General features: G+C 39.2%; 3 protein-coding genes across 5 annotated transcripts; 2 read left to right on the top strand and 1 right to left on the bottom strand.

The window, feature by feature from the left end:
- The first annotated feature begins 418 nt into the window (after window positions 1-418).
- LOC145479862 (uncharacterized) lies at window positions 419-12,454 on the top strand. 3 transcript variants are annotated; one of them, XM_081458336.1, is made up of 3 exons: window positions 420-489; window positions 1,947-2,024; window positions 10,232-12,454. In XM_081458336.1, exon 3 carries the CDS (start codon window positions 10,885-10,887, stop codon window positions 11,536-11,538), a length of 654 nt encoding a protein of 217 aa, XP_081314462.1. In that variant the 5' UTR covers window positions 420-489; window positions 1,947-2,024; window positions 10,232-10,884; the 3' UTR covers window positions 11,539-12,454. The 3 variants fall into 3 exon arrangements, with proteins under 3 accessions (XP_081314461.1, XP_081314462.1, XP_081314463.1); XM_081458335.1 differs by having other exon boundaries at window positions 419-2,024; XM_081458337.1 differs by lacking the exon at window positions 1,947-2,024.
- Window positions 12,454-15,411, top strand: LOC145477897 (tetratricopeptide repeat protein 28-like). Its single transcript, XM_081455767.1, has 2 exons — window positions 12,454-14,091; window positions 14,589-15,411. The coding sequence occupies exons 1-2, from the start codon at window positions 12,827-12,829 to the stop codon at window positions 14,620-14,622; spliced, it is 1,299 nt and encodes a 432-aa protein (XP_081311893.1). The 5' UTR covers window positions 12,454-12,826; the 3' UTR covers window positions 14,623-15,411.
- A 2,250-nt stretch (window positions 15,412-17,661) lies between these two features.
- On the bottom strand, window positions 17,662-21,031 carry LOC145468037 (serine/threonine-protein kinase pim-3-like). The gene is made up of 8 exons (XM_081451699.1): window positions 21,027-21,031; window positions 20,510-20,600; window positions 20,113-20,248; window positions 19,482-19,578; window positions 19,368-19,377; window positions 18,594-18,966; window positions 18,322-18,501; window positions 17,662-17,762 (listed from the first exon to the last, which is right to left on the bottom strand). Exons 1-8 carry the CDS (start codon window positions 21,029-21,031, stop codon window positions 17,662-17,664), a joined length of 993 nt encoding a protein of 330 aa, XP_081307825.1.
- Window positions 21,032-21,640: the final 609 nt, after the last annotated feature.

Genomic DNA, 21,640 nt, shown 5'->3' with positions numbered 1-21,640 from the left:
GGTTCGTCGCAAAAAAATCAGTTCCTTTTGCTCATTGTTAAGTTTGAGCGATAAATTTCCTTTCAGTTTCCTTGATTCTCCAACGTTCTTTTTAATCAAACATTAGGCAAGACACTGCGTGGAGTTTCTATTAACACCTTCGCAGTTTAGCGGTATGACAACCAGGTTGTATTTCTAGTGTCTAGCAACTTTATTTCGTGATTTCAACATTATTTACCCCACCGCAGAACGTCTTAGTCCAAAATTCCAAAACGAAGTCATTCATTTTCCAAATGCCATCAATGTCATCGATGTGCAAATATTGCTTAAGTAACCAATGATCTCACCAGCAGATTTCATTTTCTAATTTCCCGAAGGAACGGATGACCTTGAGAATGACAGTGTCCTGATATTTTACTTTCCAAAGCAAACAGTATAAAATGAATTTCACAGTAACGTTCACTCTAGTCAAGAAATACGAGCCGGCCTTCAGTCTTCAACATTGCCCTGGTGAGTAGAACTTAGCTTGTAATGTTATGTGTTTTTGTCAATGCCACTAAATATTGATATTAAATAAGGTAAGTTATTGTGTCGTCGAGATATACATCTACAAATTAGCAGCTGTATATCTAAATGAAATGCAGCCGAAAAGTCCAGGAATAAACTCACGACAATAGCTTATTCACTCATGTGATTTTAAAAACATCCTGTAAGAAAGCCTGCGCTAAAAGCCATTCTTCTAAAACATTTAAGATATTTTGCGCAAAGCAAATTTATTGTACGTAAAAAATGTTTTCTATAATTTTCAGAATTATTGTCTAGCACGCAATTTCTTAACTCGCTGTCGCATAAATGAGCTTAACTGACAAGCATACATTTCAGTTCTGAAGTGTTTATTCCTGCACAAAATGGTTCCGCTGCCGTGGAACATCGTTGAACGGTGTACAATAAAGTATGATGCTCCCTAATTATGATTTTAAATTTTCGAGCGTTTTCTTCACAAGGGCCCAGCTATCGCTAAGACTATGATTTCCCTTCAAAACGTCCACCCACATTTTGTGAGGGAATTGTATCTGGCGTGGCTTTTTGAGTGACCGGTAACAGACAAAAAGCATAAATACAGAGCGCGGGAAAACTCCCCTGTTCGCAGGTTATTATGACATGGCAAACTGGCCTATGAAAATGAAACGGAAAATTCTGATTGGTTCCATGTGCTGCCCTAAATATACGGTAGCCTGTCGTTTCTCCAAGAACCGTTTCGCCCGAAAAAAAAAGTCGATTCGCCCGGACCAAAAATTAGTTCGGCTGAGGTTTTATTGACACAAATTAGGGAGTAGTTTGCGCTGAAATGTGTTTCATTTTCTATATTCCTTCCTCAATATACTTGTCGGGGTGGTAATCGGTCGTTTCGCCAACGTATGAAGTCGACTCGCCAATGTCCTGGATCAGTTCGCCTACGCTTGTAAGTCATTTCGCCAACGTCTACAATACTTTTTTGGAAAAAAAAATTGAGATGTGTTTACAAATTACCAGAGGAATAAAATGTCGCCTTTGATGTAAGATGACATGGGTGTCCATAGATTAATGTGGACTGCGAGCAATCTCTGTTTTGCTCGAAAATCCGTGGGAAAGAAAGCGAAACGGGAGAATGTGCAAGCGTAATGGCGAGACTGACATGTGAGCGGCGAGCGGCGAATACGGAGCCCATTAAGTGCCAATAAATTACACTTCCAATCTGAAATCTGCCCTGAAGTTTTGCCCGCGTTCTGTCGTTTTTCAATTTTCTTTGTTGAAAAAAAAGGAAAAAGTTAGCTGATATGGTTGTAAACCGTTACCCGGTGAACCACGCATTGTTTTGTGAGAAAAAAATAGTGTTCAAGGAAAGAGAAGAGTGGACACTTAGTTTCATGTTTTTGTTACAGTTCAAATGAGTATATGCAATCAATTTCTTGACTGTTACATGTTAGCAAACCGCAAACAGAGCTACAGTGCGGACCGTTGAGTTGGACCGTTCACAGATCAGTTTCGTTAAGAGAGGATTAAGGGTAAGAAAATTAATCTCTCATGTAGGTATCAACCGTTTTCAAGTTATTTTAAGATATGGTACCCAGTTCTCCCGAGAATAATGATACCGCGCGTATTGCGTAGATGTGTTCTTGGAAAAGGAAAAAGGCGCATAAAAGTACAATGAAAGATGCTCTCTCTGACAGGCTCCGTACGCGCATCGTGTACAAATTTTCTTGTGCAAGCTGTAATGCTTGTTACGTTGGCGAAACAAGCCGACATGTCTCCACGCGCGTGCACGAGCACTTGTCATCGGACAGATCTTCTCACGTTTATAAGCATTTGCAGGCTTCAGAGTCGTGCCGTACCTCTTGTAACTTAGACTGCTTCAAGGTCTTAGACTCTGCACCTACCAAGTACCAAGTTAAGCTTAAGGAGTCTATGTACATCAAGTGGGAAAAGCCTGACCTTAATTAACAGGTCAAACACATCGATTTGACGCTTTCCCCATAGCTGCACGCGCACGCGCATCTTTTAATTCCATTAACTTCGAAATTTATCTAGCGTATTGTTTTCCAATGCAATGTAACGTAGGATTTGTAACAGGCACGTTTTAAATCACTGTAAACTTTCAAAACCGTCACACTGACTATGACGGATGTACCGTCGAAACATGTTTGTGAAAATTAAAAAAGTCGTATTATTTTTGAAAATTTCTACATTTTTGCTGCTGTCTCGACCATTTGGAACAATGAAAAACATTTTTATACAAGAAAAATGGATACTTCGATTAACTTTTGATCCTGGGTTAGCGTTAACCGGCTTTCGAACAACCCGGCCCAGCTGGGTGACCATCTCCTAGACTCCTATAATGAAGCGTTTGATAAAGGAAAAATGTCAATCTCTCAAATCTCACTAGTACCAAAAGGTGAGAGCTACCTGGTCGAATTAACAACTTGGCGTCCAATTACACTTCTAAATGTCGACTGTTAAATACTAGCAAGAACAATTGCGAAAAGAATTGAACTCAAATTACCCAAATTAATATTTTCAGATCAAACTGGATTTGTCAAAGGAAGGTTTATCGGTCAAAACGTAAGATATCTCAATGACGTTATGGAATACACTGAACTAAACAAAATTCCAGGAATTATGGTACTTATAGATTTCGAGAAAGCATTTGATACGTTAGAATGGCAATTCCTTCATCGATAATACGCTAAAATGTCTCAATTTTGGTCCAAACCTGAGGACCTGGATCTCTGTGATGTACTCGGATGTAGAAAGCGGAATAATAAACGGAGGTTACGTTACAAATTACTTTAAGGTATCCCGAGATGTTCGACAAGGCTGTCCCTTGAGTCCTATTCCTTTTATATTATCCCCAAAACTACTAGCGCATAAGATACGTCAAAATAGCAAGAGTAAGGGGATAAAGCTCCCAAATAATGTTGAAATAAAACTAAGCCAATTTTCTGATGACACGACCGTTATCTGTAAGGAGATTGAATCACTAAAGGAAAATATAACGATTTTAAACAAATTTGCCGAAATCTCAGGCCTCAAATTGAACAGAAAGAAGACCAAAGGTATCTGGATTGGACCGCAGAAGAAGAATAAAACTAAACCCCAAGCAATAGACATAACTAATGAACCAACTAAAACACTGGGAATCTATATTTCGGACAATCGTGATGAGAGTAACGTCCAAAACATTTTCGTCAAAATTCAAAAAATGGAAACAAAATTAAATATCTGGCTGTCTCGATTAAATATTTGGCTGTCTCGTCAACAAGATCTTCTTAAGAATACTGGAAAATATCTATCTTGTGAAGAAAGAGTGCAAGGATTACAATACATCCTATTTACGCCAACATTCTTGAAACTGGTGTGAGCGGCAAGAACAAAAGACTGTTTCTGGAATCCTTGCACACTTTCTTAGACAAAAACTCCGTAAATGAAAGAGCACCCTTCCCAAGGGTTTACGCGTCACTGGTTGCCTCCCTAGGGGGCAACGAACAATAACGTCCCAGCTTATTAAAATTCTGTGAATCGCGCGAAATCATCATTCTCTGAAGAAGACCGCAGAAGGCGGTCGAAAATTTAAGAGACAATTTTACTTTTTTAGATCTGTTTTAAACGTTTTTTAATCAATTCAAACAAAAACTAAATATACAATGGAAAATCGAAAATAAGGGGAAATTGAATAGCTAGATCCTGATAACCAGCAACCAGCACTGCGCGACCCTATTAACAAATGTAATTTTAATCAATCATAGAAATCTATGCTAAATTTCGTTAAGTGAATACTGTAATTATAAATTATACTGTACTCTAGGCAGCGTGCCGCAACAAGTGTAAGCTTTCTGTTGTTTTTTAATAATAATTATTATTTTGTAATTTGTGTACTTGTATTATTTTCTATAGTTTCTGACATCTTTTTGTAGCTGTAGTGTAAGTTTAATTGTAATTGTTGTAATTGTTTGAGCAATTAAAAAAAAAAATTAATCCTGGGTTGGCGTTAACCGCCTTTCGAATAACCGGGCCCAGCTGAGTAAAATGTGCGTTGCAGGATTGGCTTTTGTCAGACCCTCTAGTGCGGTCCGGTATGTCCGAAAAATCGCTCCCGTAGGACTTTCGTGCCGAAATTGAATTTTTCGCTATTTTGCACTAATTTTGGGTCGAATAATAAGAATCCGATGGGGTTCAAATTTTTCGATCCCGTCTTCCCATGTTTCTGTCTCCTCAAGGACAACATTTATGCTAATTTATGCTAATTAGATGCAAAAATAGGTTTTGCAAATGTCTTTGCTCTTAGATTTAAGGTACGGGGACCAAACTTTACACGAAGTTTGCTCTTGATCACGTTCATCGTATGACTTAGATTGGTTACCATGGCAACCATCGATGACGTCAGGATTAACTACCTACTATTTTGGTGGTGGCCATCTTGGATCCGCCATCTTGGATTTTCGAACTCTCGTACTTCTAAAGGAAACAGCGCATTTTTAATAAACTTTTAGGGTGCGTTTCTTTAACAAAATCCAAGATTGGATTCTTAAATACGAAAACGGATTTTGCGTTTTTTTTTTTCTAAACAGATTAATCCAAGATCTCTCGGATCAAGGAACCGAAGAATCCACTCTGGGCAAGGATTTTTCGGTTCCTTTGATGCACCATGATCTGAGTCATCTCGGATTGATCTGTTTAGTAAAGAAACGCAAAATTCGTTTTCGGATCTAACAGTTCAATCATGGATTTTGTTTAGGTCATTCCACTGAAATAAAACCTGCACTGAGATTTTTGTCAAACTTTGCCCTTTGATTGTTTATATTATAGGAACTTATAAAAGTGAGGGGTCCCCGTGTTCGTTTAGGAGCAACAGCACCTTGTTTGTACCCAATAAATCCTTATAATAGCACCATGATTATAGTCACAATTGCTTGCTAAATTCACGTTTCCGACGACTGTTTCTTGTTCTACACTGAGAATCGGTTCATATTTATTTTACACAGAGAAATGTATTACTCAATTCAAAACAACAGAAAAAAATGATAGGTCACCATACTCGTTAGCGAGGAAATGACGATTTTCCTCTATGGCGAGGTCCAGCCGTAAAGCTGCCAGTTTTTAGTGCACGCGCGCTAATCAGGTGTGAAATTATGCGCAGTAGGGATGCGCAGTGCAATACTGGGGAATGATCTTAACAAAGAAAAGCACCCTAAGTAACGAATGATAATATGTGCTGCTCGAACTGACGAGTTTCTTTTCAGGGCTTAAAATTGCAAAACACGCCTAGAGTTTGGAGTTTTACGGCTGTTTTTTTTTTTTTTTTTTCTTTTTCACTTAGGCCTGGTTTAGACGTCGAATTTCATATGCGCCGAATCAAATACCAATTTGAGTCGCTTCGAATTAAAAACATGCGGCATTCGATTTAGACGTGGCATTTCACATGTGCCAAATCGAAATCGTGAGCGCAGGAAGCACAGTGATGGGCATAATAAAGTTTAGCTTTTTCCTCCCGATGGCAAGTTTGTAATGGAAATTATTTAAGCAAGGCTAGCGCAGAGAATGGTGAACATCTGAATAAAATGAAACACTCTCTTCGTATCTTCGTATCCTTTAAAGGGGCCCTCCACGAGCGCAGTCCAGAAATGGTTAACATCTATGACGACATCCAGCCCTGTACTCTTAAAAGGTCAAACCACAAGACCGTGAAGAACAAGGACTTGAAATCTTGCGCGATTTATGATAGATTACCTCAAGTAATTGCACAACCTGTTACAGCTCATTCATGCTTGCCGCTGTGGGGACTGGGAAGGCTACCTGGCAGTGATGGAATGCCTGATAAAGTACTTCTTCGCGCACGATCTCCTCAACTGCGCTCGGCTAATGCCAGTCCACCTCGCGTAGATGAACGCACTCGAGCAGGAGGACCTTATGACGTATGAGGCATTTTAGTCCAAGGATTTTGTTGTAACGAAGTCAGAGATCCCGTTCACGAGGTTGTTCACAGATCAGACGCTAGAACAGGCGATCAAAGTATTAAAGCCCCACAGAGGTATGTTCGGGTTAAGTCAGGACGAAGCCGCCCTAGATCACCTTCTTGTCACGTCACTGCATCTCTACCGTATGGTAAAGCAATAAAACGCTTTCCTAAAGTGTCCGAGGCTTCTGAGCGGAACGAGCACTATCAGCTCTCTTGGGATGTTGCTGTAAGAAGGCGAAAAAACGCCACGAGACTCCGCCAGTCGATAGAGCGGCATTGCGAAGGCAACCCATTTACAGTTGCATCTCCCTTTAAGAGTGTGTTTTCGTCAGCTCTTGTGCCTGAAAAAGCAAAGGAAGATATCCTGTGCTACGCAGAGAAGGGCCAAAAGCGGTTTGAAGCATTTGTTGAAGACAGACTGTTGCAATCTTCTAAGCACTCCTTATAGGACGCTATGAAAAAGCTGAGACTGGTCACTTTGTTCGCCAATGGATTATTAGCGCGCTTCTCCAGCAACACAACCATCAAGCTGGTCATGCTTTACAATAACAAAATCAAATGTAGTTTCGCTCATCTAGTGAACGCAATACCTGCTGATCCCTCACCAGGTGTTGCGTTCACTAGATGAGCATTCGTCGCAAGAGATTTGTGTATCCTCTCCGGAAACTAACAGGCAAGGGTGTAAACTACAGAGAGATTGATGTTACTCAGCGAGTCCAAGCGATTGGAATACACAAGTGTCAAGGTCTGATTAGATTGCACCATTTCACCGGAGCCTACTGGGGAGAGAAGTTTGTTGGTATCACGAAGAATTCCTGTGTGAAAGGTTACATGGCACTCGATGACGACCATCTCGCGATCGTCTGTTTCAGAGAGCTTGGTGAGGGTCATATCCAAAACCAGTTAGTCAACGGAGAACTGCCAACTCAATTTAAAGACCTAGAGAAATTTGTCTGCCAAGTAACTGCAAAGCGGGATTTACCACCCTTCCTGAACTTCGATGGGAGCTCTTTTGACTCAGGAACTTGGAAGGCGAGATGCTTCCATCAAGCGCGCAAACTTCATAGTCATGCGTGACAAATCCTATTCCACCAGCTGCCCAGATCTTCCCCTCATTAAAGATAACGGCTGGGGCGAAAACTAAGGAGCATATGTGCCCGTTATATGCTTGTCTCTCCCTGCACCCCAAGCTGTTAGTGAGCTTACCAAATGCGGCTGCAAGTCAGACAGCAAGAGACTCTGGAGCTGTTTCAAGGACGGAATTCCATACACTCCTCTTTGTTAATGCTTTGGAAAACCTGTACAAATCCATTCACAGACGGCACACGAGTTGATGACGAGGATGGTCCTGGTGCATAAGAACTTAAGTCACATTTTATGCACGAACACTTTTAACAGAACTGTACATTAGTATTATACATAACAGAAAGAAGACGAAAAGCGTCTGCGTTGTTACTATGGGACTAACAAAAGTCAATGATATTTTAGTATGAGAAACTGAAAGAGTAAATGTGTTTAGCAAAAAAGGAAAATAAAAGAAAGTTCTGCACTTAAATGGACATCGCTCATAACGAAAATCATTCGTTAGTTAAAGTTTATTTTATAATTCACTGTTTTGCTTCAGAAAAATGAGAGTTCGAAAATCCAAGATGGTGGATCCAAGATGGCCGCCACCACCAAAAAAGCAGGTAGTTAAACCTGACGTCATCGCTGGTTGCTATGGTAACTAAGTTGAGTCATACGACGTACGTCCTCAAGAGTAAGCTTCGTATAACGTTTGGTCCCTGTATCTTGAATTTAACAGCAAAGATATTCGCAAGACTTTTTTACATCTAATTAGCATACATTAGCATAAATTAAATCCTTAGAGTAGCCAGAAACATGGGAAGACGGGATCGGAAAATTTGAACCCCATCGGATTCTTATTGCTCGGCACAAAATAAGTGCAAAACAGCGAAAAAATCAATTTCGGCACGAAAGTCCTACGGGATTACACGCCGTACCGCACTATTCCAGGGATTTGTAAAACCTGGAGTGATCTAACATGGATCGAGAGGTTACCTTAGGAGCAAGACCTACATGAGGGATTAACTTTCCTACCCTTTATGCTCTTGGTTTCTTGGCTTTTTCCAAACATTGAACAAAAGAAAACAGTCGGTTGTTAAGATCATTCCCCAGTATTGCATTGCGCATCCTTACTGCGCATAATTTATGGCGTCATTAATTTAATTAGCGCGCGTTCGTGCACGCGTACATTGAAAACATAGCGGATTTGCCTTGATATTGAGTTCTGTCAGTTGAAAAATGGCTATAGCTCACCAACGAGCTCGGGCACCCCAAATATTTTTCCAGTCATTTTAATCAACTAATCATTAGCTTTGCGTCAGAAAAGACTGATCTGATTTCTATTGTTGAAAATTGAATGAATAAGGAAAATAGCAGCTGCACTGTAGTCTTTTCTTTTCAATATTATGCAGTTTGATAGCCGTGGCAAGCAATTTGGTTCCAATATTTTAACAAGGATTCAGCTGTCTGTAAAAATCAAACTTAAAAAGTTTATTTGTGTCCGACACAAGTATTGACTGTAGTTTGAGGCGTGTTTTCACGAGTCTGGGCTCACAAAGAGTTTACAATAACTTGGAATGCGTTCTTGTAATAAGCATTAAAGAACGCTAAAATGGGACATTTTCAATGCCTCACTGCTCCGTCCTTAACGAGCCTGGGCACCCTCCTTTTTATTTTATAATTAAAGTTCTCATATGATAAATATTCATTGGACAAAGTTTGAACAAAAATCTATGTGCAGTTTTATTCCAGGGAAATTACCTTAAGTAGGAAGCCTTTTTTCTCCATATTTGGCGAAAAACTGAACTTAACCAAATACAGACATTAATAAATTCGAACTTAAACTTAAATAAACTGAAATTACAACAAGACGAAAAACAGCAAAAATAGAAAGGAAAACGAGACTACTTACAAGATCTGTACCACACTCCGGAACTGACAACGACTGAATACAACTAAAAGAACTACAACGCTATAAAACGGAATTTTGAACTAAAAGAATAAACTTAACGAGGTTACGTGATAAACAATAGACGATTACATAACACGACGCGAAAAAACTAATTTGCATTTAAAAACTGCACAAAAAAGGTACGCAAAAATTAACCTTTAACAACAAACCCAAACCAAAAAAGAAAAGTCGACCAAAAACGGAAAAATTTAAGTCTCGCGGCTACACCTGATCAAACCTAGTTATTTGCACTTACTTATTTTCTAGAGTTTAAATCACTCCTATAGGAAGCATTAAGTAAATAGTAAGCAACTGATCGCCCACCGAGTTCGTGACAGATAACCAGTAGGTACGCGAAAATTAAACCAATCACAAACGAGAATTTTGTTCAAGATACAATTACTCTCTAAATTGTACCACACGAGCTCCAGTTAGTAATTAATCGTATCAATGATAAATCTCGAGATTCCCGAAAAGACTTTTAAGACCATAGCAGTAGAGGCAATCTCATCTTGCATCTTAGTTGACGTTTACTTTCTTATTCTTGTTTTACCAAAATATTTCGAAGAAAAAGGTAGCGAAAGTTACTTTTGTGGCGCGTCCTCAGCTTGCGAACCATGGGTAGAAACATAAATGATGAGCGGATTTGGAAAGTTGATTTGTTTGCCTAACATTGACTTTTCCGGGTCTTTGCGCTTTTGACAAAACCATAACATAATGCTGGAAAACTTTTTTTCTTTCAGATTCAAGATTTACAAAAAGAAGGCGTCATGAATAACATAGAAGAAACTATAGAAGCCGTGATGATTAGCTTCTGGTGTGTATGGTTGCCTATTTTCCTTCTCAAGACCGCTCGTGCTTTAAAAGCCATCGAGTTATGCAAGGAGAGCTTGGTTTTGCTAAATGAACTGAGTGTAGAAAAATAATTAATCAAAACAATTTATGAATTAATTTATCTAACAATGCTCAGCGCGTACTATCGAATCAGCGACATCACAAATGCAATAACATGCGGCAGGAAACTTCTCGCTATTTGTCGCGAGTGTGGTGATACAGTCCGAGAAGGGAAATTTGGTATGGCACTGGCAGAGGTGTATTTGACTCAAAGTATGTATGCCGAGGCAAAAGAACTTTATGAGAGGACAAACATTATCATGAGAGAAATTGGTGATAGAGCAGGAGAAGCGTTATCTTATGGAAGCCTTGGAAATATGTTTGTATCTCTTGGTCAATATCTAAAGGCTAAAGAATATTTCGAGAAAGCGCTTGCAATCAAAACGGAAATTGGTGACAGAGCAGGAGAAGCGTCAAGTTATGGAAAACTTGGAACTGTGTTATATCTCTTGGTCAATATGCCAAAGCTGAAGAACATTATGAGAAATCACTTGCAATCAGAATGAAAATTGGTGACGAAGAGGGAGAAGCGACAGCTTACGGAAACCTAGGAACTGTGTTTGGATCTCGCGGTGAATATGTCAAAGCTAAAGAATATCTGGAGACAGCGCTTGCGATCAAGATAGAAATTGGTGATAGAGAAGGAGAAGCGTCATTTTATGGAAACCTTGGAAATGTGTTTCAATCCCTTGGTCAATATGTCAAAGCTGAAGAATATTACGAGAAAGCACTTGCAATCACGAAGAAACTTGGTAACAAAGAGGGAGAAGCAAAAAATTATTGTAACATAGGGCGTTTGTTTCATACTCTTGTCGAGTATGTGAAAGCTCAGGAGTATCTTGAAAAAGCACTGAAGATCAGAATGGAAATCGGTGACAGGCCAGGAGAAGCAGAAGTTTACGCAAATCTAGGGGCATTGTCTAAATCTCTTCGAAAATACAGAAAAAGTAAAGAATGTTATGACAAAGCACTCGCAATCTTTAGTGAAATTGGAGGCAAAGCAGGAGAAGCAACTGTTTATGAACATCTAGGCTGTTTGTTTCAATCTCTTGGCGATAATGTCAAAGCTAAAGAATATTTTGAGAAATCTCTTGCTATCACACTTCAAACTGGTGACAGAAAACAAGAAGCAACAAGAAGATCTGTTAGATCTTAAAACCGCGCTTTTAAAATTTAACTGTTTTCTTAGCACTACAGTCGCAACGCAGGGCACATTCGAAAGTAATCCTTGATGATTCATTGATTACTGTAGACATCACATCACTTGATCAACACAGACTGTACTATTGCACCATCAGTCGTAGCCGTTGCGAAATCTCCGATGACGTAATAGTGTTAATCTGGAACTTTCTTTGGGATATGTATTGGCATGAAGATACGAACACTATTAACAACAGCTTTCTTTCTTAAAAGTCAAGTTTAAATTTAATTTTTTCCTTGAGTAAAGGGCTGGCAAAGAAGTCACACGAGTCACATTATTCAAGAATTGCGTTATCGACGGCTATCTTTAGTACGGTGGTTATTTCCCTACCAATGACGTAATCATTGCATGTCCTGACATGTTCTTTGCTTGGCTTGCAAATATTTCATTTTCCTTCCGATCTATGAACTCGTTGCGATGAAAGAGCCAAAGAATTTACTTCAATTGCCTAAAACCACAAGAAATACTCGCAAACTTGCAAATAAATTGATGACCGTCGCTTCTGGCGAAATAAACTTCCAAAGTAAACACGATCTTATTAGTCACGTAGCGAAAGTGAAAGCTGCAACGTCAACGCATTCCATGGCTGACGTAATACCTTTTTTTAGCGTATTTATTATTCCCTTTGAATCCAACGCTTCGATAAAACCAAAAGAAAATGTATTTTACCCACAACAAAGGAAACAATATCCGTAAAATTATCCGTGTATTAATGTTTTAACAGCTTCTGGCGGAAAAAACATCACACGTTGCGTGACTCGGAATTTGGCCGAGCGGAGGTCTGCGTCTGGTCACCGACAAAAAAAAAAAAAAAATAAACCACGGGTAAACCTAGAACCGCGCTCGGCCCATGGCCGCGCGGTTAATAAATTACCATCGCCTGGGATCTATGTTCCTAACACTTGATAAATATGTCATGGCTGAAAAATATTTTGAGAAGGCACTTTCATTAGTTAAACATAGTAGGTATGCCGAAATTGAGCTTGAGTGCTATTTGTCTCTGACATTGACAAAACTTAAACAAGAAAAGTCCCAGGAAGCCTTTTCCTATATATCTCAAAGTGTGAAGAAATGCGAAGATTTGCGAGATGTTAATGCAGAAAGTGATCACATCAAGATATCATAAGCAGACAAGTACAGTGTCCCCTACCAGTTGCTCAGTAAATCTTTTTGTGCCGCTGGAAATCCCAGGAATGCCCTCAATGTTGTAGAGCTTGGACGGGCTAGAGCCCTAGCAGACTTGATGGCAACTCAGTACTCTGCTGAAAAACACACATCAGCTGACCCACAAACAAGGACTGGCATTGAAAATGTCATGAAGAACGAAAGTAATTTCACCTGTCTATACATTTCGTATAATACTCAAGAAGTATTTTTGTGGCTTCTCGAGAAGAGTGGAGCCATTCATTTCCGAAATATTAGAGTGGAGAAAAAGACCCTTCACACCAGATTGGCAAAGGGTGCTAGAAATTTGGATGAATTTTTTGCTATCATGACTGAAAGCTTCCGCAGCTTTGGAATTTTACCGGAAGAGATTTGTGAAGATCGATCTTTAAATGACATAAATATTGAGCCGAAACTCGAATCTTGTCAGGAAGAGGGTTTTGAAGGTTTACGGCGAGAAAAGGATAAGGATGATCCCGAACCGAGTCTACGGTTGTTCTACGAAATGTTGATCAATCCCGTGTCCGACCTACTTGACGAACCTGAAGTCCTCATTGTTCCTGATCGCTGCTTGTACCGTGTTCCATTTCCAGCTTTACTCAATGAAAGTGGAAAGTATTTATCAGAGACTTTCAGAATCCGCATTGCTCCTTCTTTGACGACTCTAAAGCTCATACAGGACAGTCCTGCAGACTATCACAGTCAGACTGGTGCTCTGGTAGTAGGTGATCCTGATGTTGGTGAGGTGATTTACAGGGAATGTGTCAATAAGAACTTCGTACCATTGCCTGGTGCAAGAAAGGAAGCAGAGATGATTGGGCAACTGCTAAGCGTTCAGCCTTTGTTAGGACAACAAGCAACGAAGCAAGCGGTACTTGAGAGGATACGCTCAGTGGGTCTGATACATATTGCTGCACATGGTAATGCTGAAAGAGGAGAAATTGCTCTTGCTCCTGCTGGCTTGACTACTGAGACTCCACAAGAAGACGACTACCTTTTGAAAATGTCTGACATTTCACAAGTGCAATTGCGAGCCAAACTGGTGGTACTAAGCTGTTGTCACAGTGGTCGTGGACAAATTAGAGCCGAGGAAGTTGTGGAAATCGCTCGTGCGTTCTTAGGATCCGGTGCACGCTCAGTGTTGGTGGCACTGTGGGCTCTGGGGGACAGGGCAACAGAGCAGTCGATGAGTCACTTCTACGAGCACCTTGTTCGCGGGGTAAGTGTCAGTGAGTGTCTTCATGAGGCCATGAAGTGGATGAGAGAGCACGGTTTTAGCAAGGTTCACGAGTGGGCACCGTTTATGCTGATTGGGGATAACGTGTCATTTGCTTTTCCAAAAAGGTAAGTAATGGCAAAGAGAAAAACAAACCTAATACGATCTTTTATTTCGTTGCAAAAAAACAAACTCAGAATGGAATCTTACACACTGTGCTGGGGCATTAATAAACAGAAGCTTCACATCACTAATAATAATGTGAGTTCCTGTTGTTTGGAGAATTTTTGGGGATAAAAAAAATTTTAGTGTTTTGATTTGACATTTAATCCTTTGATCTATACCTACATTCTTTACATTTTGTAACTTGTGCCCAGTACTAAGATATTAAAATCATTTTTTTTAAGAGCTTCTTGCTGCTGAAAAACAGTGTTAAGAAACAAAATTAACCTTCCAGTCAAATAGGGTTTTCCTGTTACGTTTTGGACCTGTTGCTATTTTATAAGTTAAAGTTGAGTTTATTTTATTAAGTACAGGAAAGCGCTAACGAGAAATCTGTTACATATTGTGCAGGTCAATTTACATCAACTTTCTTATTTTTTGTTTCTTTGTCTCTTTGTTGCAGGATTAAGACCACATCAATGAAGGACTCTATGTAGACCAACATCAAGCCAATGAGCTAAGAAACTTCTGCAAGGACAGTGTTCATTTCTCTCAAGCAGCAAAGAAACCTTTTTTATTGAATGAGTTTTATTTAACAAATAAAGAAGCCTGAGCCGTGTATTACACTGTGATAAAACGTGACGAGTGTTCTCAAATGTCCGGAGTGTTTTACCACAGTGTAATATACGGCTTAGGCTTCTTCATTTGCCTTAAGATATAGATTTTTACACGCGCAAAACAATAAAACACGCTTTTTCTATGCTTTATACTCTGATTTATTATATGGCTGTGTCTCACAAAGACTGGGAACTACCCAATTCACGAATTTGATTGGCTGAAATCGATATCGACCGCGGTCTAGATTTTCCCATCTAGACCGGCATCTAGCTAGACCGGTTTCATTTTGCGTTGAAAAAGTAGCAAACTAAAATACAAAAATGTTCCCCATTTCTTTTATTTTCTTCTCAATCATTTACGGAAGTGCCAAAAAGCTTGATAACAAAAAAAAAGTAAAGAGGACGAGCAAATTTCGGCAGGTTTAAGTTAAGCTCATCGCCGTTCGCAAGCAAACTGTCAGCAAACCAGTTCCATTAAACGAATTAAAGTTTTCTTCTTTACCATCTAATAAACATCTCATTAAATAACCGAGCTAAGTCGGTCTGTATGGGAGAATCGTGACCTCGGTCTATGTACAGACCTCACTGCGTTCGGTCTGTACTCACGACCTCGGTCAAGATTCTCCCATACAGACCTCCAGCTTGGTTAATAAGAGCTAAAAAACATAGGTTTTTAACCAATCAAGGCGCGCGCAGGGTCCTAGCTATATTATAATATGTAATAAGAATAATAATGAATGATTTTCTAACGCTTTTAAATCACGGGCCTGTCAAGTGCATCGCAAGAACCTAGTTACACTATAATTTATTTTGTATGTATCACAAAATTATTCTTCCCTTGCACGTGACGTCATCATGTTCTAAAATCCAAAACTAAAGGGACACTACACAGTTTTTTCTCCTCATCAGACATAAGGGGTGCTAAATTTATATATGTTTACAACTCTTCAGCTCAGCAGCTTTCTTCGTCTGGAAACGACCGCATTTTGAATTTCAGAGTTACGGTGAAGCGTGACATAAAGCTACGAACTCGTTTGTCGAAAATATTTACTTCTCTCGTAATTTTTAGCCGTTTTAGAAGTTTAAGTATTAGGAAAAGTGCTTATTTAAATGCTTGTTTGTTCAGTAGAGATAATCAGTCACCTAGATAGCCTAAGTAAGTTCCAGATGTTTACACAATTTTGCGGTCGCCATATCGGTGGCCGGGCTCTGTAAATTTGCGCAAAATATTTCGACGAATATCCGAAGTTTGGGAAAGCGCATAGACTTTAAACTTGGAGAAGCGTCTTCTTTATCAGTCTCCTATAACATCACAATTTCTTGACTTTATCCTCTGAATGGTGTTCGAATTAATTTTTTTTATGGCGTGACAGTGCAAGCCAAGTATTGCACGAGGAAACGACGTTAACAGAAGCGTGCTTAAACCTGTAATTAAACTAGTAGAATATTCTAAAGCGATATTTCAATCGCAGTAAAGTGTTGTAAGTAAAATCACACCAGAAGAATCGCCAATATTTTCGTACATGTATAAATCTAACTTTACTTCCACCCCAACTAACTGCTCTGTGTCTCCGATCTTTCCCGCCTGCTAAATGTTGATTGGCTAATTCAAATACCACAGGCATTGCCCGTATGCAAGGTTAATGTTACAACGAATTCTTTCTAGAGAAACAAACAGGCACAACATCAAAGTCCTTCCCGGTGGAGGGTAGTCCACGCGCGAAGTGCGAGATTCTGTACCTCACTTTTTTTGCGCCCGCCCTTTGAGCGTCGCTGAGATTTTAATCGCTTTGAGTCTGGGTTGGGATTTTGCTGCTCAACTTTTGGCCAAATCTAGTATGTTGGACAGGCTTTTTTTTTTGAGGGTCTTTGTTTTGATCCGGCAATCTAATGCATGGATTTGACGTCTCTATAATAATGCTTTATTCACCGTTTTGTCGCATACGAATCAATTAAACACGGTGTTCTATGTTTTATTTCTTCTGATAAAACATTTTAGGCTCCGTCCACATTACACCGGATGAATTGGAAAACGGAGGTTTCACTCTGTGAACGCCTCAAATGTTTTCCGTCCACACTACGCCGGAGGAATTTAAAAACGCAACAATCACCGGTCATTTTGGATTTGTGTTTGAGAAAAACTCAGTCAGGGAAATCACATGATTATCATGACGCAACCGTCTCGAAAAATTCCGTTTTCAAAATGTTTTCCGTCCACACGAAAACAAAAAGCCGCCGTTTTCAAATTTCTCCAGCTGGAAGGCATAACCGCAGAAATAAACTTGCGTTTACAAATCTCTCCAGCGTAGTGTAGACGCTGCCTTAATTAATGTACCCAGTAACTAATCCATATTATAACAGCGCATAAATACTTTATTCAGAAACTATTCTCATCATTTAAAATATACTTCATGACTTTATGATATAATTACTCTATATACACTGTGATGACTTGTATGTCTTTGTGCCTGACTTCCTGTAAAGCTACTACGAAATCAAGGATTCTCTAACGAAATAAAACAAACGATCTATTCCATTTTATTCTTGTATACTTTTAACTGAACTTGCTCAGTAAATCCAATGAATTACACCGTAATCGAACAAATCTGGCGCATTCATGAAAGGTATCTATTACTGATCTCATAAACGGTTTATTAGATCAATAATAGATATCTGTCATAATTTGCGGATATTGTATAACAGTTTGTAATAACTTAACGACCATTTTTATTAGATTAATGTCTATTCACAGCTGTTATATATGGTCCGACTTTAGTGGGCAAAAATCTAAATTGCACTGTTAACTTTTAATGGCTTAGAAGCCGATCAGTAAGCTATGTAATTAATATAATATTAATTATCTTTCAACTCAGTTCATTGGCTAAATAACAGATGTGTTTCACGAGTGATGATAGAAGTTTAGTCTGTCACGGCGAACCATGGATCCTGCAGAGTTTGTTTCAGAGTTGGACGATTGCTTGGAGTCATGTTCAGCAGCGAGTAAATAAGGTTCTTTGCCTCTGTTGAAAAGAAATAAAAAGATAAATATCGAGATGTAAGCATTGTATCACGGAGCTGAAATTACCCGCTACAGAATCAATATGGAAGGTGAAAGTTAATAGGTATAGGTAATCATACGGTTTCGAGTTCAATTTCAGTTTTTTTAAAAAACTCACAAGTGCTAATTAATCCCAAATTGAACGGGAAAAACCGTATGATTACTTATTAATAATATAAACATGAAAAAAATTTTCGTGTAGGAAATGCCGGAAGATCTTTCTTTAGGCCGTTTTTTCTCATTCGAGAAAACTTTTTTCAAAGTTTCTGCACTAAATTTTCGTCATCATTTTATGTGATATCATTGGCTTAGTAAATTTCCTATTTTCTTTCAGCCAATCATAACCTAGAATTACGATGTGTAATTTGCACTGGTGTTACAGTTTTTGCACTGATGTTACACTTGAACTGCACTGCTCTCAGCCAATCAGAATCGAGTAATTTTTTCATGTATATTATTATAAGAGAAACAGTGAAAGTGTTTCTACTTGATATAGCAAGTAGAGATTAAGAAGAAAATACCTGGTGAAAGCTGGTGTGGTACTCTAGGTGCCATGCGCAGAGCGTGACGTGGATGTTTAAATGCTGGGACTACAGGTGACAGCATATCCACAAGAAGGATTCCCATTTGCCACACAGTGCCCTGACAGCCGTCATATTGCTTGGATTTACTGAATTCAGGAGGCATGTACTGTGGTGTGCCTGAATGCAAACAAATCACACTATCACATAAGCTGCCAGGTTTTATTTTACTTGCAAATGTCGCACATAAGACACTCCAGCATTATTCTCACCTCTGAATTTCGTGAAAGGTTCTTGTTGAACTTCAGATGCCAGTCCAAAGTCAATCAACTTGGCTTCATCAGTGCGCATGTCCACCAGGATGTTCTCTGGTTTGATGTCTCGGTGTAGGACACCAGTCTCCTCGCAGTTGATGTTGGCCTGCAGGATCTGGGCAAAGTATCGTCGGGCTTCTCGTTCTGTCAGTGGTCGCCCCAGGCTGTCTCGGTCGTGTATGACGTCAAACAGGTCTTTACAGACTTCCGGTCTTTCCATGACGTAAACATAATGCTCATCAGTGTCGACCACTTCATATATGTCGATCACGTGACGGTGCCTTGCTTGGCGCTGAGGATAAGCCTCGGATGGAATTTCTGCCCCGTTTATCTATAACAAGGGAGGGAGGGTGGGTTAGTTTTTTTTGGGTACTATTTTTCGAAGTCTTCACCTGGCTTTCTCAAGTATCACAACTTGTTAATCTTTTTTCGACTTAACAATACTGCTTCTGTACCCTTATATTACACTGCCTTGAAAGTATCAGCCAAAAGCTGTTTTCAATGATAACCCAATTTTACATTTACCAACCTGTTTAAATTCCTTGACTGAGCTTTCTGCACAAATTTAAGCGCCACCTGAGAGGAAATATAAACTCTTTTAGTTTTGTTACTTTAATTCTACATATATATTAGAAAATAATGCTATGTTTTGGAAATTTATCAACTTCTGTTACTGGTAAACAAGACTGAAATCTGGAACCTCGTGGTGCTTTACTGACATGAGGCAAATACCAGTGGGAGTCTAGAGCAAAACAAGACCTTATATTTATCAGTCTTGCCCAAATGTGTCTTCCCAGAAAATAATGCATAATTTGATAAAGAAATGCAGATCACTGTTGAGCTCACCTTGCCGGCAGATTGCCCCCTTTGCGTGTTGCAGCGACGACTTGACCGAATGAACCAGCTCCAAGGACTTTTCCTATGTCATAAGCAGCAAGCTCAGCTGCAAATCAAAAACAAAGAAAAAATCCAGTTTTAACATGCCAAAAAATCAAGCAATCGTATGTGGTTAGAACTGAGTTAAATAAAAAAAAAATTCGGCAGAGGGAACGCGAGAAAATTAGCATTTATTTGGTAACGCTGACGTCACAAAAATCAGAAAAACACGCGTGGTGTCACGCGTGGTTATTCATTTAGGCGCGTGCGAGAAAGCAAGAGTAGATTAGAGCTCTTTTACCGGTTATTTATAGAGCTTTTTTGTCATATTTTTTTGGCCCTAGGCTTAAACACTTGTTTGAACGGAGTTTGAAACTATCGCTACTTATACCGAAGTGATTTAACGCCTTTCAAGTGCTGCAGTGATTTCGTTTCTTCTTAGGGTAACTTGCGTTATTTTTGAACGCGCGATTAATACTGCCGTTTGGCAGGCAATGGTAGCGCGCTCTATTGTCTCAGAAAAAACTGTAGTTAGCCACCTTAAAATCTAGGCTTAGTTCTCAAAGTTCAAATAAAGTTGTTGTTGTTGAATTCAACTTACCTTGAGAAGCTAGTTTCTTGATAAATTCTGGCACTTCAGAACGTTTCTCTTGATCGTCTTCATAATTGGAATCCCAAGATGACAAGCTGTCGGCTGACAGTGTCAATTTCATCTCGGCGTTTACCCAGTCGGGTTTCTGAAGAAACAAGAAATACGCGAAGAACGCAGAATTATTAATACGGCTAGAGCAAAATAGTTATCAATCGGTTTATTTATTTCTTTTTTCTTTTTGTTATTGGGTTAGTTAGAACGTCTACGGTGCAGTGCTTCAATTTTATACTCAGAAAGGCTGTATAAACTGTAATGATGTAAATTATTGGCAAAACTGTGTGTAATATAACAGTACGTAAAACCAACGATTTCAGTCAAGTTTGAGCCAGATTAGAAACCACCTCACCTCATAATCAAGAGACAAAAAGCTTTCGTAACTACTGATTTTCTCCAGATAATCTTTCTCAGACTCGCTCCAGACACATCTCAATTTGTTTCTGTAGAAAAACAAAATGACGAGTTCGTTTAGAAACTTTTTTGGACGTATACAAGTTATTAATTTTTTTTGATTACCTGTGGAATTTAGAAGTACTTTTTCCCCTTCTCTGGCTAAAGCAACCCTTTGATGAAAAAAAATTAAACGTTAGCATAAGTTACACTTGTAAGAAGACAAAAATTAACAGAGAGTACATTTATTCCTGTACAGATATTGTAAAGTGAAAAAAATGCATCTATTTCTTCGTTTGTTATTTTAAGTCTCTTTTCTTATGAAGAGGAGAACTCAAAAACAGAAAGGAAAGAATTAAGAACACACTTTCGCGTTACTCCCCACACAAAAACTGAATCAAAACGATTCTATATATATATGGATGAATGTTTCCGCAGTATTTTACGTGATTTAAGTCAAATGAATTCTTACTCACCTCATTTTCCGTGCGCCTTTTCTTCGGCGAAGTTGTTTCTGTTTCCATTTCGCGCTTTCTTTTTAAGCGCACGCTTTCCGAAAAATTCGGATAATTAATCACACGCTTTTCACCGCGTGATTCCGTGCTGTTTGATAAGTATGCGTTAATCTCAGGCATGGTCAATCTCCAGTGATTGAACAACAAATTAAGGACGGTGCCTACTTTTGTTAGTGCGCACACGTCCTGCGCATCACGCAAGCCATGGTTTAGCTCCACGCGCGTGCTGGGGCTGAAATTGACGCAATCAACTACGCTACCACGTACACGACTAAAATGAAAGCAAAATTTTCCTACTGTGACCAGATCAAGTTTAATGAAACTCTACTTAAACCAGGAACACCAGAATAACAGCATATCGCTAACTACAAACTGTTTACGTCTTCCAGCTGAAAACCTAGCTATTATCTGTCAAAAATTATACTGAAATCCAACCGTAAACATGTACCTGCAGATGGCGTAGTGCGCGCGCAAAACAAGTGCGAGATACGCAAATGTCTCACTTACTGGGGAGGTGACAGGAAAAAATGTAACGGGCACCGTAAAAGTTTTCAAAAAAGATCAATAACTTTAAA

The sequence above is a fragment of the Orbicella franksi genome, chromosome 2, assembly GCF_964199315.1.
Source record: "Orbicella franksi chromosome 2, jaOrbFran1.1, whole genome shotgun sequence".
In the NCBI taxonomy this organism is placed as follows: domain Eukaryota; kingdom Metazoa; phylum Cnidaria; class Anthozoa; order Scleractinia; family Merulinidae; genus Orbicella; species Orbicella franksi.
The sequence above is the reverse complement of the archived record's forward strand: the minus strand, read 5'-3'. Positions and strand labels throughout refer to the sequence as shown.

Coding starts and splice junctions, on each gene's coding strand:
- LOC145479862 (XM_081458335.1), top strand. CDS start 10,885: ATGAAAATTGGTGACGAAGAGGGAGAAGCGACAGCTTACGGAAACCTA.
- LOC145477897 (XM_081455767.1), top strand. CDS start 12,827: ATGGCAACTCAGTACTCTGCTGAAAAACACACATCAGCTGACCCACAA. Junction 14,092..14,588: donor TCATTTGCTTTTCCAAAAAG/GTAAGTAATGGC, acceptor TCTTTGTTGCAG/GATTAAGACCACATCAATGA.
- LOC145468037 (XM_081451699.1), bottom strand. Junction 19,579..20,112: donor CAAGAAACTAGCTTCTCAAG/GTAAGTTGAATT, acceptor TTTGATTTGCAG/CTGAGCTTGCTGCTTATGAC. Junction 18,502..18,593: donor ACCTTTCACGAAATTCAGAG/GTGAGAATAATG, acceptor GTTTGCATTCAG/GCACACCACAGTACATGCCT.